This window comes from Oncorhynchus mykiss, chromosome 16 (assembly GCF_013265735.2).
Source record: "Oncorhynchus mykiss isolate Arlee chromosome 16, USDA_OmykA_1.1, whole genome shotgun sequence".
NCBI lineage: Eukaryota > Metazoa > Chordata > Actinopteri > Salmoniformes > Salmonidae > Oncorhynchus > Oncorhynchus mykiss.
Genome location: NC_048580.1, coordinates 55,734,018 through 55,752,185, shown reverse-complemented (window position 1 = coordinate 55,752,185; position 18,168 = coordinate 55,734,018). Strand labels below are relative to the sequence as shown.

The 18,168-nt window shown below is 41.8% G+C and overlaps 3 protein-coding genes across 3 annotated transcripts in view; 1 reads left to right on the top strand and 2 right to left on the bottom strand.

The window, feature by feature from the left end:
* Positions 1-1,695: 1,695 nt before the first annotated feature.
* Positions 1,696-4,256, bottom strand: LOC110492345 (PRELI domain containing protein 3B). The gene is made up of 6 exons (XM_021566583.2): positions 4,100-4,256; positions 3,016-3,184; positions 2,772-2,861; positions 2,599-2,669; positions 2,389-2,491; positions 1,696-2,290 (listed from the first exon to the last, which is right to left on the bottom strand). The coding sequence occupies exons 1-6, from the start codon at positions 4,129-4,131 to the stop codon at positions 2,174-2,176; spliced, it is 582 nt and encodes a 193-aa protein (XP_021422258.1). The 5' UTR covers positions 4,132-4,256; the 3' UTR covers positions 1,696-2,173.
* A 2,446-nt stretch (positions 4,257-6,702) lies between these two features.
* LOC110492344 (ATP synthase subunit epsilon, mitochondrial) lies at positions 6,703-9,918 on the top strand. Its single transcript, XM_021566582.2, has 3 exons — positions 6,703-7,008; positions 9,168-9,292; positions 9,706-9,918. Coding segments are annotated over exons 1-3 (159 nt in total). The 5' UTR covers positions 6,703-6,976; the 3' UTR covers positions 9,708-9,918.
* Positions 9,919-11,208: 1,290 nt separating this feature from the next.
* The window catches only part of LOC110491113 (piezo-type mechanosensitive ion channel component 2), a 31,711-nt gene continuing 24,751 nt past the window's right edge, over positions 11,209-18,168 (bottom strand). The window contains exons 39-48 of the mRNA XM_036945789.1: positions 17,858-18,072; positions 17,593-17,751; positions 14,376-14,523; positions 13,918-14,106; positions 13,724-13,816; positions 13,457-13,626; positions 13,107-13,223; positions 12,801-12,880; positions 12,422-12,650; positions 11,209-11,876 (exon numbers count right to left, since the gene is read on the bottom strand). Coding sequence (XP_036801684.1) covers positions 11,624-11,876; positions 12,422-12,650; positions 12,801-12,880; positions 13,107-13,223; positions 13,457-13,626; positions 13,724-13,816; positions 13,918-14,106; positions 14,376-14,523; positions 17,593-17,751; positions 17,858-18,072 — 1,653 coding nt within the window. The 3' untranslated portion in view covers positions 11,209-11,623. The remainder of the gene's footprint in view (positions 11,877-12,421; positions 12,651-12,800; positions 12,881-13,106; positions 13,224-13,456; positions 13,627-13,723; positions 13,817-13,917; positions 14,107-14,375; positions 14,524-17,592; positions 17,752-17,857; positions 18,073-18,168) is intronic.

Here is an 18,168-nt window from a genome sequence, read left to right as displayed (position 1 = left end):
TCTCAACTAGCAAGCAAGTCGCAGCAATGAAGAATTGAGTGCGTGCGCGTCCACGCTAAGGAGGGGTGGGGGAGAATTCTGGCATGGGGGAGCTTTTCGGCACAACACCTGCACCTATTTACCCGGATACAGTACCTCTTGCGGCACGATTGATTCATTGTGTCAATGTTCGCACTGTAAACATTCTAATAAAAGCGATGGGCGTTAAATTAAGTTGCTTCCTCGTTATTTCTCCCGCGCCTAGAAATACCATTACGTTAATGCGCGGTGATCCTTCTGTGTAGTCATCGAGTTTGATTAATGTTGATTCCAAAAATCCAGAGCGAACTGGTGAATCGAACCCAGAATGAGACAGAACTGTCAGTGCCGGCCGGAGGAAAGGAGTGAGGGGCAAACTGTTCCTGATGGCGATGCCTTAGCTAGAAGCTGTTCATCCCGCCAGTTCAGCATCACCACCCACACCTCCAATAGCGAGTCAGACTGAGCAGGAGAGGGAAACGGGGAGCAGATGCAATTTGCAGTTCAAGAACAAGAAAACGTATTACCCCTGGCTTGTCATGCATAATTAAAAACTGGGCTGTACAACATGCAAACAGATGGGGAGCTTGGATCTAGAAACGACTGGAGGGATTAAACTATCTAGCAAAAGTGTGACTGGAATGTACAGTATCATCCTCTGCCTTTGACATTTAAAAAAAGTCCTCAGAAAAAGGGTTTTTGAACATGCCCGAACCAAGGCGCATTTGGTTCGGCATGTTCAAAATCAACTGTCACTGTCCAATTATCCTGAACATAACCCTGTCCCAGTGTCCACTGTTGACGTTCACTGACTACACCCAACACGGTTGTGTAAATCGCATACTGTAGTAATGGTCAAGCCATTTTTTCAATTCTTCCAAACGTATTCACACTTGTTACTTGGGTGTTGCTTTGTAAAAATAAATTCAATAAATTAAAGTCCATAGGGGTAATCAGCAGTTGCTACAAACATTTTGAGTTTGATTTGGGGGGGGGGGGGGGGGGGGGGGACATGTTTAGAATAATGCTGCTTTCTAATAATCTGTCTTGGTTGGGTTCATGCGAGTGACATATGGACTACACAAGAGTACACCCAGAACATTGCTCTGGGATCTAGGAGTAGCTCAGTTTCAAGGTAAGAAGCTTGGCATCTATCAGTCAGTCTCATGCAGGAACCAACCATGCTTACAAGACTTGTTTGTGTAGCAGTACAAAGGGAATGCCCCTTTTCAGAGTTTCATCAGGCAGAGTTTGTGAACCTCTCCAGCCATGATAAAGATTTCTTCCTTTACTTTAAATTTGAGTCCTTAGTTGTGAATTTCCCCAACAGTACTTCTAAATTAATGATGTACCCATTGATTGAAGGATATAACGTATGTCTCATGAGCTTAGTTCAACTGCCATACCGCATCATAACCAGAAAAAAATCTGCAATCATTTGTCAACAAAATAAAATGTAAACAAACACTATATAGCCTCAAAACTATACTTTTGTTATATGTCTGAATTTGACAGTGGTTACATTTCTCTAGCACCATCCTTTAGCTTTTTACCAAAACAGGGTTGGGGAGATCATTTTGTTATTGTTTCTACTGCTGATTGATGCTTTAAAATTCAAGTTTGCATTCTTGAATATGTAGCACAGTGACTTTACATCACAAATAAAACAGACCCACAAACAAGCATAAAAATATATTTTATCTTCTCAGTAAGTGAACATTTCCATGAAAATGACTGACAGCCTTTTAAAGATTGGTAAGTACATGGCTTGCATAGGCAACATAGAATGATGTTAAATGGAATGGTCAAGTGCCAGAGTAAACCTGTTAGACAGCCGACCATAGAATAACAATAGAAAAAAGACAGGAGGAGAATGAATAGAAACTTGATGACCTATAGGCACGGTGTGATTGAAAATGTTAGACTACAAATCCCATGAGCCTCAAATGCAACTTGGCTCCACCCTGTTCAATGTCATCAGCTTCACTCTGTGTACCCAACAGCATGTACCCTGCTTGTAAAGACAGTCCGCTGAGGGAATCGTGCGTTCTTGTGACAAGATGAGTGGACCAATACAGGAGGTGGCTGTGCTGGCAGATAAGGTTGGTCTCCCCTTTCAGGGGAAATGTCTGAGGTACATTGAGATGAAGGATGATCATTTCTCTGTGACTGCTGCTGCCATGGGGATACGGATTGTGGCCTGTGCAGTCGCTGCCAGCTCCTCGATCTCTGTGTTTAACCGCCTGATGACCCACTCCATCGCCTCTCGTCCCTGGACACAACAAAACACACAGGGGAAAGTTAGGGGCTGAACATTTCCATTCATAAATATTTAATCCAGGCTGCATGTGCGAAGGATAGAGGTCATACTTTGCCTGCATTCGCCGAGATGGTTTTGGCCATGAGCCCCTCCAGGTAACTGCTCAGACTAATTCCTTTCACAGAGATCAGTGCCTCTTGTGTCAGTATGGTCCTAAACATAAGGATAAACAGAAAAAAAAAAACAGTTTAGCTGTGAAAACGCAAAGCTATTTATCAATTTTCCCGTCTATAAACTCAAACCATCAACAAATCACATACTTTTCGGGATCCTGCGGATGCGGCCTGTATGTTAACTTTTCGTCCACAGATACTATGTTAGTACATGAAATCTGAAAGCAGAGGAAAGTGCATCAACGTTAGCCAACAAGGCTAAAAGGTGGAGTTATCTATAGTATTCACAAATGAACATCCGACAACAGCTGTGAACTCACATTTGTAGATTGTAGCTCAAATGTCTTTTCCTTGGGGTCTACCACCGAATGCTCCTGGATGTATGTGTTTGTTCGTGTTATACCAATGAGCTGTGAGAAAAGACAATGACATCCTCACTGTCAGTGAAATACGTTTGACATCACTAACAAAATAATGCATCCTCAGATCTGCTGAATGCACTTCTCAGGAGAATCGTATTAGTGGCAACATTGGAGACAGGCATCCACTGTGCTGAGGACTTACAGTCTTGGCCAAGGAGGGCAGTCCCCACTCTGTGCTGAGCAGTCTGTTGCTGCATAGCCGACCTTGTGTGTCCACATGTCTGTTCAACACGTCCACCCCTACCACGCCAGGGTTCATGGGGTTGGGGTACTTCTGCATTGCCGCCTTGGTCACTGTCTCCCACGGGTGGCTGTGGGGGGACAACACAGGAAATCAATATTACTGTAATAATACAGTATCATAATGTGTGCATATCATAATATGACCATGTGTGCATGTGGACCTCCTGGTGTGCCCCCACATGAATACATTTGAAAAACTGTCCTGACATTATTGTACTGTGTTATGTCGATTGGGTTAAGAAATATGAATTCAGTAATACAAGGTACTTGGTTTGACCTTGACAATGTTTATTTTTTACAATCCCTATTCATGATGTGAGGTAAACAGGCATTTCCTCACTCAATTAATTCCCCAAAGAGTATTAAGCCCTGAATATATAGTGACATAACAACCATGATTCCACCATTGACCGAGCCTCCGGTATAGCTAGTTGGAATAGAAATACCTTTATTCCAGTCTCAGAGAGCGCATGCCTAGTGGTGCGGCACGGGACATCACCAAAAAGAACATTGAGCTAAAATTCGATTAATAGATGAATTCACATGACCTTAAACAAGTAACAATTAGCTGAAGCAAAGCACCGGAATCCCGTGACACTGCTGTAAACTTCGGGCTAACAGTTAACGTTAGCTACTTGTAATGCAGCTAACTAATGTAATGTCAAAGACATGGTAATGTGGCTGGCTAGCTTGCATTCACTTACTGTACTGTCTTTGTTGTATAGCTAGCTAACTATCATTATTGTTCCTAGTTTAGTAATGGTAAAATGGAAGTTTGATGTGTTGGCTAGCCAAATATTTGGCTAAAGTCAGCTGTTTGCTACCTAAAACCCATTGACTTGTACCAGAAGCTAGTTGATTAAAAGCAAAGAGCTAACACGCGCTAACTGGCTGGTTGCTAACCTAGCTACAAACTTCAATAAGCAAGTTAATATCAAGGTATTTCAATTAAACACGTTTTAGAACTTTTATAAATTACTCACTTGAATATGTGTTCTGAGGTCCAGATCTTCATGTTTTAAACAGTTCAGTCAGTACTTGGGCGCCGGTGACTTATGACAGCAGCTATAAAGGAAAGATGTTGCCAAATTGCCCAACAAGTGGTGCTCCCTCTGGTGGCGACCAGAAGTATGTCATCCGACTAGTGATTGGTCGTTCGCGAACGAGTCGGCTCTAAGAGCCGGCTCTTGTAGGTGAACGTTGGGAGACGGCTCGCATATCAGAAGAGCCGAATCAATTAATAAAAATATATACAAATTAAGATATTAATAATCAAAAGATTTAAATGAATAGAATTAGCTAATTCAAAGAACGAAAAAATATATAAAACAATATGGGTCTAAATGCTCAAGCCCACACATTCGTTCTGACTGTCTGCTCAGACGAACAGCCTCACCTGTTGTTCCTGTCAATCAGACACGCAGTGTCAACCAATGAACCAAAGATGGGTAAGGGAGTGCTGAGCCAACTCACTCACAGTCACACACTGAGCAGCCGAGAACAGTGAGGAAGGACAGCTGTGAAAACAACAGCTGGAAAATGAGTCGGAAACATAGTAGCATTTTAATAATGTAGACAATGTTGGAGCACCGTGTAGAATTTGCCAAAACAAAATCTCATATAAAGCCGGTTCTACGCACAACCTTCACCAGCATATGCGAACTGTCCACCCAATTGTGAAGCTAGCTGTAGCGGAGCTTCGAGAAACTAGCGGGCCTGCTAGTGATAGTGGTGGAGCCAGCACCTCCACACGTGGAGATGTATCCACTCAGTCAAGTAGGCCTACTCCACGACCCACAGCAACGCAGTCTTCTATGGACCAATTTATGCCAAAGTCTATGTCTGTAGCAAAACAAGGCCAAATTGATATTGCATTGGCTAAAATGATTGCCACTGATTTCCAGACATTTTTCGATCGTGGAGGACAGAGGTTTTAGAAATTATAGCAATAGCCTAAATCCAATGTACATAATTCCAAGCAGGAAAACCCTTTCAAAATCACTTATTCCACAACTGTACGAGAGCACACAGGCGTCAGTGTGGGAAAGAGTCCAAAGCTGCAGTTTGCCTTACCACTGACTTCAGGACATCAAGGGTAACCACTTCTTACATGTCGGTTACATGTCACTTCATTGAAGATTTTTCAATGTCTAGCGGTCTTCTGGACTGCTTTGAGTTCAGCGACAGACACACCTCAGAGAACTTGGCAGAGGAACTGTTGAGAGTGGCCAGAGAATGGCAAGTAGATGGAAAAGTGGTCTGTTGTTAGCAACAATGAAGCTAACATAACAATTTTTAAATGGACTCATCATCCATGTCTTGCCCACACAATCAATCTGGTTGTAAGAGATGCTCTGAAGGTGATGAAACCCACGGTGGACAAAGTGAAAGCAGCTGTGGAATACTTCCACAGGAGCACAGTAAGTGCTGGAAAACTAAAGTCTACACAACGCCAGATGGGGATGCCTGAGCTGAGGCCTAAACAAGACTGCACTACAAGGTGGAATTCAACATTTTAAATGTTGTAGCGGTTTCTTGAGTCAAAGGATGCCGTCATCTCTACCCTGGCCATTGTCAATGCAGCTGTTGATGCTCTGACCCAAGAGGAATGGGAGGTGGTGGAGGAGGTGTGCAGAGTCCTGGAACCCTTTGAGCAGGTCACTGTGGAGATCAGTGGAGAGAGGTACAGTAAGCAGTTATTACTGCATCATTATTTAATCCAGTATTATATATGTATATGAGCAGTAGATGAGAATGTAATATCAGTAGACAAAACATGAACCTGAACTGTTCTGCGACAAATAATTGCTGAGAGAAGAAATCGCATCAGCTCCTCAAAAGTGAGGCAGCTTGCATTTCTGAATGCAAATCTCCCATAAAAGCAAAATATGGTCAGCATTGATGTGTGCTGCTGGTTATAACATGGCAATAGAGAGGAAAGAGGGACCAGTTTAATGTTTTAAGTGGGATGCTGCAGTTTTGCACATTGTTATTTATTTGTCTTTGATATGGTGCAATATTGTATTATTATGTTGTTCAGATTGTATTCGTGTTGAATTGTTATGTTTATATGCACTTTGTTTATATACATTAAAAAATGCACATGGGTAATAGCATCCTTCTTTTTTTTACATTCATTTCAATTTGTGGGATGCTGCAGTTTTGCAAATTGTTATTTATTTTTCTTTGATATGGTGCAATATTTTATTATGGTGTTCAGATTGTATTCGTTTTATATGCACTTTGTTAATAAACATTAAAAAGTTATACTATATAGCATTCTTTTTCATAACAAACCAATCAATTTTTTTAAATACATTGTGTTTAAGTTAGAGTATGATTTCATTTAATAATTTAATTATAATTGTTTTAACACCAATCATAGACAAACTATCGCAAACTGTTTGACTTGAAAAAATTACAAAACAACTTTTTTTTTTTTAAGAGCCGTTTGGGAGCCAAAAGAGCCGGCTCTTTTTGGTGAGCTGAGCCGAACGAGCCTGCTCACTGGAAAGAGCCGGAATGCCCATCACCACGTCCCACCCTCCCTGGTCCTTCAGAGTGAAAAATTACCGAATAACATAACATCCATTGAAATGTCTGGAATTTTCCTGACGCGTATTTCAGAGGAGAGAGTGCACCTTATTTTGAACAAAGCCAAATGTAGCATAAATAAGAACTCAAATTCCCTTTGAGTAAAAAAACGGCACTCATCAGATTTTACATACTGTCGATCATAAAGCGCAGATAAAAGTCCCGCCCCAGGAAGCGTGTCAACCCTAGCGACGTCATTCTTGCCTCTTCCGCCCTGATTTTTATAACATATCGGAGTTGTCCTTGAGCGGAATATCACTGGCAAAATGGTTGCATACTGGAGACAAGCGGGCCTTAGGTAAATGTATTCAATATTGAACAATGTCACATCTGATTGTACGGTCATGCACTTAAACGATGTAGCTACTAAGTTACATATTTGATTGACGGCTCTGGTGTGATTGATATCCAGCTAGCGCCTAGTTAGACGATATTATAAACGAATTTGACGAGTTAGCTAATATAGCGTGTTTCCCGTGCGTTATAATCAAAGTGGTCATATCACGGTCAGTCACACCAATTATATCACTGTCTTACGTATCGACATTATTTTTAGGACAAATTCATTGAAATGTCTATAATCGAAATGCTATACCCAGTCTGTTTAAAGCAGAACTGCCAACTTGTGCGTTGGCCGTGACACGCATTTGAACGCTCACGGCACATCTCACGCATTGAAAAGTACTGCAATTATATTTCTAATTAGTCCATTGTATAGTCAGTGCGTTAACTTTTCAACTGTTCTCCAAATCGTGTTGAACTCGGAACATCTGCGATTGCAATTTAACATAAGCGGAACGTCTATCCTTGTCCTGGCTTGCCACAACACTGACCCGCGCCACATTGAAGCATATATATGATTGGTCTAGTTATGTAAGGGATAAAGTGGATTGGATGCATTTTTTTAAGCAACACCCCTCAGGATTAGAGTGGCGCTGACTGGAGAGCCAGAACGTTCTCTGCTGAGTTTATAAAACTGTAAAAAGAGCAGCATGGTAGCGCTGTTTTATGTACAATGTGGTGCGCAAGATGAGGTTGCTGTTACTCCCGTCCCTATTGCAGAAATCAGCCTTTTGACAGCATGTACTAAAGTCGATTTAATCCATACTTGCATTAGTCCCCTTGTTTGGCGATTGAAATTTAGGTTGTGACAACGAAAAGGCAGCAGAGACCTGCAGTATGTAAGCAGGGAAGTTTGGTAACTTGTAACTATGAAAATCATTTTGTCAAACAGATTGTGAAACCAGAATTGTACGTTAGGATTCTAGAGGGGGAACAATACATCGACAAATATTTTGGTTAGGGTGTAGGGGCTAATTGATGTCGTCTTGACTTCAAGCGATTTTATCTATTTACTTTGTCTGAGAGGAACAATTCTCAATCTTAACAATGGGCTAAAACAGAGTAATTACTGTTTTGTCTGCAAGAACACTGTTATTCCCCACCCTTTTTAAAAATTGGACTTCACCATTTTTTCTGTTTTTAAATCTGATATGCCTACTTGTCTTTGTAAATGAATTGAGGCTATGTATTTTTGCAGCCCTTCATGGACAGTTTTGAATAAGTCATACAAATAAGCATGGCATATTAAATGCTCCAAGAATCAAATATAATTTGACATTTTAGGATTTTGTACATGCTAGGGTAACTCATAAACACATCCTATGTAGAGTAAGATAATGTCAAGGATATTCCACTGGTAGGCATCAGCTACCTGAATGTTGATATTCATTAGATTTTCTTAAAGGCTGGGTGATTTTGAGAAATGAATTGTTATAGCAAGAACACTTTCAAACACCCAGCGCTTGGGAAACAGATCAGGGGTGGCCAACCTTCCTGGAGAGCAAGAAGGATTTTCTTTCAGTGCTATTTGAAAGATACAACATGCTTGTCCTTACCTTGAAAGGAGTCTCTTGACAAGGAGACTGCAATCTATGATTTGGTTACCCAGTGTCATCAACCATGAGTATTTCCTGTGCAGAGCCTTGGTGTAGTGGTTATACTCCCCGGGCACATGTCATATACAACTTTCCACCTGACAACAGGAATCAATCCCTGCTTCCAACCTTCCCACTGTTTCTCCCATTTCCCTATCACATTTCATTACTGTCGGAATGTGTCAAACCACCCAAGAACTTTAATTTCATCCCCTCCAAAAATCTGTTACAAAGTTGTAGAATTGCGTGATAATTGAATGTCCAAAGCATCCAGAATACACCTGACCATTTTTCTTTTCTTTTTTTCCTCTTCTCTCTCCCCCCTGGTCATAGGGGTAAGCCATGTCAAAATATATAGAATGACAGGAAATTAGCTTAAAAACAGTACTTCCGGGGGAGGATCCCCCCCCCATCTTGGTAGCGTGCCAGGGGGAAAGGAAATTCATAGAAAATCTCACTCCAAGCTTTCTTCAAAAGGTGGCAGCCCTGGCTAAAGTGTTCCTTTCTGTGTCCACTGCAGCTACATTCGCTTCTCTGCGATCTGCGCGAGTGCAGTGCGAGCGGCACTGAAACCACAGTTCAAAGTTGAGGCAATGAAAGTTGCAGAATCCAGCGTCAAAGTCTATGTCCCAAAGGCTATAGCATGTGAGTATTGAAAGGACAAATCACTACAATCTTTTAAAATAATAATTGTATCCATCTACCACCTCCTAACCATCACACAATATTGCCTCAACTCTTGCTGCTTGGGCTATCACACCTGATTTTATATTGGTTCTATTTACTGCAGCTGCCAAGTAAGCATGTCAAGTATTTGCCTACTAAATCAGTCTGCTTTATTAGGCAAGTCAACTTTCTCATTGCCATAGATGTAGAACACTACAGAACTGCAGATTATCAGACAGTAATCACCATAATTTATATATTGTCTATGGGCATTACTGTCTTTTTGTAATCTGCAGTTCTCAAGCAACTAGAACAAGTAGCTAGATAACATCAATAGTTCAAAGTTTAAGATCAGTGTAACTTGACATGTTTCCCCCTCCTTTATCTTGCAGGATCTGAATAAATGTAATGGATGTTCTTCAGGGCCAAGAGGATTTTTCAAAGTCCCTGCCAACATGTCTGTCTTTGTGAATGAATGAAAATGCAAGGGTTAAATCTAGATTTGTGGATAGATAGGGGACCTAACAGAATGGAGATGTTTTTCCTTTGTAATTAAGAAAATTAATTAAAACTCCTATCTAAAAGATGTCTGCTGGATTACTTAAGCTTGCATCCATGACTCTTGTTTGCCCCTGTTTTGTGAAGATGCACAGTGGCTTGAGAAAGTATTCACCTGTGGCATTTTCCCTATTTTGTTGCCTTACAACCTGCAATTAAAATAGATTTTTGGACGGAGTTTATCATTTTAATTTACACATGCCTACCACTTTGAAGATACAACATATTTTGTGAAACAAACAGAACTTGAGCATGCATAACTATTCACCCCCCCTAAGTCAATACTTTGTAGAGCCACCTTTTGCAGCAAATACAGCCTCAATAAGCTTGGCACATCTAGCCACTGGGATTTTTGCCCATTCAAGGCAAAACTGCTCTGGCTCATTCACGTTGGCTGGGTTCCGCTGGTATACAGCAATATTTAAGTCATACCACATTCTCAATTGGATTAAGGTCTGGGCTTTGACTAGGCCATTCCAAGACATTTGAAATGTTTCCCATTTAAACCACCCAAGTGTTGCTTTAGCCGTATGCTTAGGGTTATTGTCCTGCTGGAAGGTGAACCTCTGTCTCGGTCTTAAATCTCTAGCAGACAAACAGGTTTCCCTCAAGGATTTCCCTGTATTTAGCAGCATCCATCAGATTGGATACTCCAATCGCCGCTTTGCAGCTCCTTTGGGGTTATCTTTGGTCTCTTTGTTGCCTCTGATTTAATGCCCTCCTTGCCTGGTCTGCGAGTTTTGGTTCACCTTCCCTCTTGGCAATTTTGTTGTGGTTCCATATTAATTTTTTTTAAACTTATTTGATGGTGCTCCATGGGATGTGCAAAGTTTTCGATATTTTTTTATAACCCAACCCTGATCTGTAATCCGCAACTTTCTCCCTGACCTGTTTGGAGAGCTCCTTGGTCTTCATGGTGCCACTTGCTTAGTGGTGTTGCGCACTAGGGCCTTTCAGAACAGGTGTGTGCATATATACTGAGATCATGTGACACTTAGATTGCACACAGGTGGACTTTAACTAATTATGTGACTTCTGAAGGTAATTGGTTGCACCAAATCTTATTTGGCGGCTTCATAGCAAAGTGGGTGAATACATATGTACTCACCACCTTTTTTTAATTTTTTGAAACAAGTTATTTTTTTTCACTTCACCAATTTGGACTATTTTGTATGTCCATTACATGTAATCCAAATAAAAATAATTTTAAATTAGTTAATTGCAATAAAATAGGAAAAATGCCATGGAGGATGAATACTTTTGCAAAGCCCTGTGCTTTACCTGGCAACATGGACTGTGAGTGGATCTTCATAACTTAACACTTCAGGAGTCTTATGTAAAAGTAGGATATAATCTCTGAATTTTATTCATTTAATTAAATACTGTACACAGAGGTGGAGTACAGTGTGAAATGAGAGTGAATACTTCTAGATGAGCTTTTCAGTGCAATGAAACAGGGTTGTGTTCAGTGGGATGTATAAAGTTGCAGAATGTTGAGAGAAATACATTCTGTAGAGCAGACGTGCATCTGTAAGCTCTATACAAGCCATTTGAATCTAAAATGACAATGTCGCATCTCAACTTCAATTAAATAGTTTCACACTTGGAGCACATTTCTATGATTACGGCCTACGGTCTTTGTAAAAATTTGAATCACTTAAAAGTAGTCAGTGATTCAAAATGCATGCATTGTACAGTAGGAATACAAACAAACAAATCATCCTTTTCGTAACTAAAATGTCATAGTGCTCTCTAGTCTCTCTTCTCTCTGGTCATCTTGATCATGGTTTCTGGCGAGCGATACAGGAAAATGAGCTTCTCAAAAAGTGTTTCCTCCAGCTCCATCTCACCAGTCTCTCGCACAACAAAGATGTCCGTGCAGAGCTTCAACACCCGATCCACACACGGCAGCTCCTCAAACATGATGGAGCGGGATATCCCGTTGAAGAATTCCCTGACAAACTTTCCAACGACCAGCACCACAGACATGTACAGGCCCACGATTCTACCGTAGCAAGGTGGAATGGCACAGGAGGTGGTATCAGGTTGCAGGTCCAGGACAGACAAGCAACATAAGTATATGGGATTTCATGGAAAAGAGGACAAAGAGTTTATTTAGCAGTGAGAACAAATCAACAAGTCAAAGCGTCAATCAGCAGTAGAAACAATAAATCAATCGCCCTGCCCCGGGTTCGGTAAAAGCTGTGTGAGAGTGATTAGGCTGGAGAAATGTAACCACAGAAATTCATAGACAAAGCTTTGGATGCAAGGACTGATCCACAATATCAAAATTATAGTTCTAACCATGTTTTGAGGCTATATAGTGTTTGTTTACATTTTGTTTGGTAAAACAAGCTTATATTTTGGGTTCTGATGGGGAACGACGCTCATAATTATAAGTTATATTCTTCAAGAGTCAATGGATACATACAGTATTAATTTATAAGTCTAAAACTGGCTGTATCAACTGCTGATTGTCACTTTGAAGGGATAGTTCTCTTAAAATGTAAATAGCTCCTGGGGCAGCATTGAGTTTTTTTCTTTACCTACCCCTGTCCTGCTAGAGCACCCAGGCTGGAGGGGCTGACTTTGTCGTTGAAAACCACTATCTCAATGCTGTGACAGCTGCTCTGGATGTGCCCTTGTCCAGGAGTGCATTCCTCCACCATCCACCACTGACCCCCCTCTGCACTTCCACTGTCTTCTGCCCGCTGTAGTTTGATGGACAGGGGCCGGTAGAAGGCCAACATCTGCAGGTCCTCAGGCCTATCTGAGTGTTCTGGGATGTTGGAGATGGGTCAGGGAAGATTTGAATAAATGAGAAGCAGAGACTATGAACTTCAGTTGACTGGTTAAGATCCATGGTTATACAAGCATTTGTTAAATGTATTTTCTGTACAGTATGATGGTTGGATAGAGGGTTACTTACCTACTTCCAGACGGGTGGCCATCTTGGACTCCAGTCCTCCGGGACCTCTGATGAACTTGGGCAGGAGAGACTCAATGACCCTAGCAGAGAGAATGAATGACAGCATATCAGCACCAACATTCTATTACCATTGTGATCATATCTTTTGTATGTGGAGTTCTTTTGAATGTAATAGGTTCCTCTACAACTAGCTTTCAGAGAGGTTATTTTAGGTTATTTTATTGACAGTAATGTCATGTTGACTGTGGCTGTAAATTCTAGTAACAGTTGATGATGTAGTGAGAGTGCTGGGATGATGAGACTCACACAGAGTCACTGCGTGTCCCTATGAGCATCTGAACTATCTGGTCCCTCAAGGCCCTGTCCTCATACTTGACAGTGTGTTCCCCAACGGTCTCCACGTTCATCGACAGAGACGCATTCCTGGGGAGGAGGGGCACACGTACACACACATACAGAGTGAAATCACTACCACTATCACTAACTGGTTAAGTTGTTTATTATAGCTGTATCATATGGCATATGTTTATAGCACAAACCATACAATCTTAGCTTTGACACAAGGTCAAAAAGTCAGACCTCAAGCCTTAATGGCGTTATATACCCCTTTCACATGTAACCAACCTAGAGCCCTATCCAACCCTGCTACACTGTACCTGAGTAGTACCCATCTCAGGGTGATGTAGATGTGGGTGGAGTTGCTGAGTTCATGGATCATAGCATCACGGCTGGCAGGGCTGATGCTCCACATTAGACTGGCATCACTCTTGATCTTTGCAATGACAATGTCCTCGGCCATGTAGTTCACAAGGAACTGCATGGCTGACTGAGAGAGTTAGAAAGAGGAGTATGTCAGAGTAAGGAGTTAGGGTCAATTCCACAGTCCCTCTAACTTACAACTTGTTGTAACCAGATCCTCTTACCGGGTGAGTGGCATAGAGGTTGGTGAGCCGGTTGAGGCCTGCCTCTGAGTATGGCATCAGGTTCTGCTCCTGGGCACTCATTGTGAACAGTGGCTGTATAAAATGTACACAGAAAACATCAGCATTAACAGTCTCACAGAAGGAGAACATTTTACCAAAATAGAAAGATTGTGAGTTTATGAGGTCATTTATACCTCATATCCTGCTATGCTGAGCTGAATTGAGACATCTAGAGGCTGATTGGTCACCCCAGCCACTGACTTGACCAATGACATGAAGAGGAGGGGGAACCAAATTACGCTGATGAGGAAGAATATGATGAAGCCGCCCATTCCATACTTCACCACCATTTTCTTCTTCTGCCCTGGGGTGTGTGGGTATTTCTGTACAAATTAAAGAGACAAATGATTCATAGTTCAACACAATTTCGGTCAGTTCAAGTTGTAATTATTAGCCCACAATTGTTCTTGATACAATAATTCTTAGTCTAGTGTTCATAGATATATATAAAAAAAAAAACATGAAGACAGAAAAAAAAGCTTTAATTCTACAGCGATTCACCATAAACTATCAGTCAGATCTACTCTCTATGGAGGTGAGTTTGAGATTGACAACTGCTGCCAGTCTAGTGGCAGTTCGGCATCCCAGTTACCTTCTCCGACTCCCTCCAGCACTTGAGTATGAAAATGTTGGCATAAATGTCCTCGACACAGATCCAGCTGCCCAGGCTGAGGGTGGTGTCGGTCCAGACCCAGTCCATCACGGCACGCAGCTCTATGAGGAACGGAACCAGGCGGAACCTGAGGAGGAGACAGGGACAACCCATAGAGATAGTTAGAGGACACAACATTGTATGTGTTCCATTATGGTGTCTGTGCGATCATGGCAGTGCCATTGAGGCCATCCTCATTTTAAAGTAGTCCATTTTATTATTCTACAAATGTGAGTTGGAAAACAAACTAGAAGGTTGTTTACTGCCATCTAGAGGTATAAAGCCAAGGTTGGTGATTTACTACCAACTGCAATTATGGAATGCTTTCTCACAGGTATAATTAATTGGCTGATCCCTCCTGATGACGTGGATTTGTTTTTAGGATCCCCATTAGCCTACGCCAATGGTGACAGCTAGTCTTACTGGGGTCCAACACGTAACAAAAAAGAAAGAGACAAAAGACTTTACAATTTACATGCAGTTTAAGTGGGAAGTTTACATACACTTAGGTTGGAGTCATTAAAACTTGTTTTTCAACCACTCCACACATTTCTTGGTAACAAACTATAGTTTTGGCAAGTCGGTTAGGACATCTACTTTGTGCATGACACAAGTCATTTTTCCAACAATTGTTTACTTATAATTCACTGTATCACATTTCCAGTGGGTCAGAAGTTCACCTACACTAAGTTCACTGTGCCTTTAAACAGCTTTGAAAATTCCCCAAAATTATGTCATGGCTTTAGAATCTTCTGATAGGCTAATTGACATAATTTTTGTATTTTTTAAAATTTTTATTTCACCTTTACTTAACTAGGTAGGCCAGTTGAGAACAAGTTCTCATTTACAACTGTGACCTGGCCAAGATAAAGCAAAGCAGTGCAACACAAACAACAACACATGGAATAAACAAACGTACAGTCAATAACACAATAGAAAAAAAGTCTATATACAGTGTGTGCAAATGGCGTGAGGAGGTAAGGCAATAAATAGGCCACAGTAGCGAAGTAATTACAATTTAGCAAATGAACACTGGAGTGATAGATGTGCAGATGATGATGTGCAAGTAGAAATAGTGGCGTGCAAAAGAGAAAAAAGTTTTAAAAAACAATATGGGGATGAGGTAGGTAGATTGGACGGGCTATTTACAGATGGGCTATTTACAGCTGCAGTGATCGGTTAGCTGCTGAGATAGCTGATGTTTAAAGTTAGTGAGGGAGATATAAGTCTCCAACTTCAGTGATTTTTGCAATTCTTTCAGGTCATTGGCAGCAGAGAACTGTAAGGAAAGGCGGACAAATTAGGTGTTGGCTTTGGGGATGACCAGTGAGATATACCTGCTGGAGCGCATGCTACGGGTGGGTGTTGTTATCGTGACCAGTGAGCTGAGATAAGGCAGAGCTTTACCAAGCAAAGACTTATAGATGACCTGGAGCCAGCGGGCCTGGCGACGAATATGTAGCGAGGGCCAGCCGACGAGAGCATACAGGTCGCAGTGGTGGGTGGTATATGGAGCTTTGGTGACAAAACGGAATGCATTTGAGTCAATTGGAGGTGTACCTGTGGATGTATTTCAAGGCCTACCTTCAAACTCAGTGCCTCTTTGCTTGACATCATGGGAAAATCAAAAGATGTCAGCCAAGACCTCAGAAAATAATTCTAGACCTCCACAAGTCTGGTTCATCCTTGGGAGCAATTTCCAAATGCCTGAAGGTACCACGTTCATCTGTACAAACAATAATACGCAAGTATAAACACCATGGGACCACGCAGCCGTCATACCGCTCAGGAATGAGACGCGTTCTGTCTCCTAGAGATGAACGTACTTTGGTGTGAAAAGTGCAAATCAATCCCAGAACAAAAGCAAAGGAAAAACCTTGTGAAGATGCTGGAGGAAACCGGTACAAAAGTATCTATATCCACAGTAAAAACTAGTCCTATATTGACGTAACCCTAAAGGCCGCTCAGCAAGGAAGAAGCCACTGCTCCAAAACCACCATAAAAAAGGCAGACTACGGTCTGCAACTGCAGATGGGGACAACGATCGTACTTTTTGGAGAAATGTCCTCTGGTCTGATGAAACAAAAATAGAACTGTTTGGCCATAATGACCATCGTTATGTTTGGAGGAAAAAGGGGGAGGAATGCAAGCCGAAGAACACCATTCCAACCGTGAAGCACGGGGGTGGCAGCATCGTGTTGTGGGGGTGCTTTGCTACAGGAGGGTCTGGTGCACTTCACAAAATAGATGACATCATGAGGGAGGAAAAGTATGTGAATATATTGAAGCAACATCTCAAGACATCAGTCAGGAAATTAAAGCTTGATCACAAATGGGTCTTCCAAATGGACATTGACCCCAAGCATACTTGTGGCAAAATGGCTTAAGGGCAACAAAGTCAAGGTATTGGAGTGGCCATCACAAAGCCCTGACCTCAATCCCATAGACAATTTGTGGGCAGAACTGAAAAAGCGTGTGCGAGCAAGGAGGCCCGCAAACCCGACTCAGTTACACCAGCTCTGTCAGGAGGAATGGGCCAAAATTCACCCAACTTATTGTGGGAAGCTTGTGGAAGGCTACCCGAAACGTATGACCCAAGTTAAACAATTTAAAGGCAATGCTACCAAATACTAATTGAGTGTATGTAAACTTCTGACCCACAGGGTATGTGATGAAAGAAATAAAAGCTGAAATAAATCATTCTCTATACTATTATTCTGACATTTCACATTCTTAAAATAAAGCGGTGATCCTAACTGACCTAAGCCAGGGAATTTGTACTCGAATTATCAGGAATTGTGAAAAACTGGCTAAGGTGTATGTAGACTTCCGACTTCAACTGTTAATTTAAAAACATGAACGTGTGTGTGTGAGTGTGTGTGTGTGTGTGTGTGTGTGTGTGTGTGTGTGTGTGTGTGTGTGTGTGTGTGTGTGTGTGTGTGTGTGTGTGTGTGTGTGTGTGTGTGTGTGTGTGCGATCATGATGTTATCCGTCCCCATAGGAAGTACCACCCAGTTGACTACTGGAAGTCCTTAATGGTGCTGCCCATGTTAAAACAGGCTTTTGGGCCCTAGAGTCCTCACTATCTCTGTGGGACAATTCTGGTATTATGGGATGCTCTGGCCTTTGTTAATCTATCATAGAGCATTGACTGTACCCTTGAAAGAGGAATAGGTTGAGGTAGTTGTAGTTCTTGGTCAGGAAGTTTCCCAGCACACGATTTGGGTAGCCACACTTGATCTGGTAGGCTGAGAGGCCAAAGTAGATGCACTTCACAAAGTACCACAACTGTGCCACCTGGTTCATGTTGAACCTCCTAGAACACAAGAGAAGGACCATGAAAAAGGTCAATAAGCAGGTCCTTTTTTGATGGTTACACTTGTATTCACACTGTAATTAAATTAATGAACATTAACTCTGACCTCTCAGTCACCCCAGGGAGTATGAAAAACATCCAGAAGTGGATACCAAACACCAGCACCACTTGGAAGACACATTTTCCCACAAGGGTTTTGCGGAGATAGAGAGCACGGTCCACTATCATGGTCCCAAACTGGATGAGCAGCATGACCAGGAAGGCCGATGGGACCTGGTCCTCCCCAAGAGCATCTGTGATGTCAGCCGCAGCACTGTGTTTCTGTTCCGACACAAAAAGAAAACAGTGGAAGAAATCCACTTGAAACAAGTAGGCCAAATAGCTTTCCAAATTCAATTGTGACTCAAGACAGGTATT

Excerpts from the sequence above, each read along its gene's own strand:
- LOC110492345 (XM_021566583.2), bottom strand. The coding sequence starts at position 4,131 with ATGAAGATCTGGACCTCAGAACACATATTCAA. Across the intron at positions 3,185-4,099 it reads ACCTCAGAACACATATTCAA|CCACCCGTGGGAGACAGTGA; the intron begins GTGAGTAATTTA and ends GTCCCCCCACAG. Across the intron at positions 2,291-2,388 it reads TCTCGGCGAATGCAGGCAAA|GGACGAGAGGCGATGGAGTG; the intron begins GTATGACCTCTA and ends TGTTGTGTCCAG.
- LOC110492344 (XM_021566582.2), top strand. The coding sequence starts at position 6,977 with ATGGTTGCATACTGGAGACAAGCGGGCCTTAG. Across the intron at positions 7,009-9,167 it reads TGGAGACAAGCGGGCCTTAG|CTACATTCGCTTCTCTGCGA; the intron begins GTAAATGTATTC and ends TGTCCACTGCAG.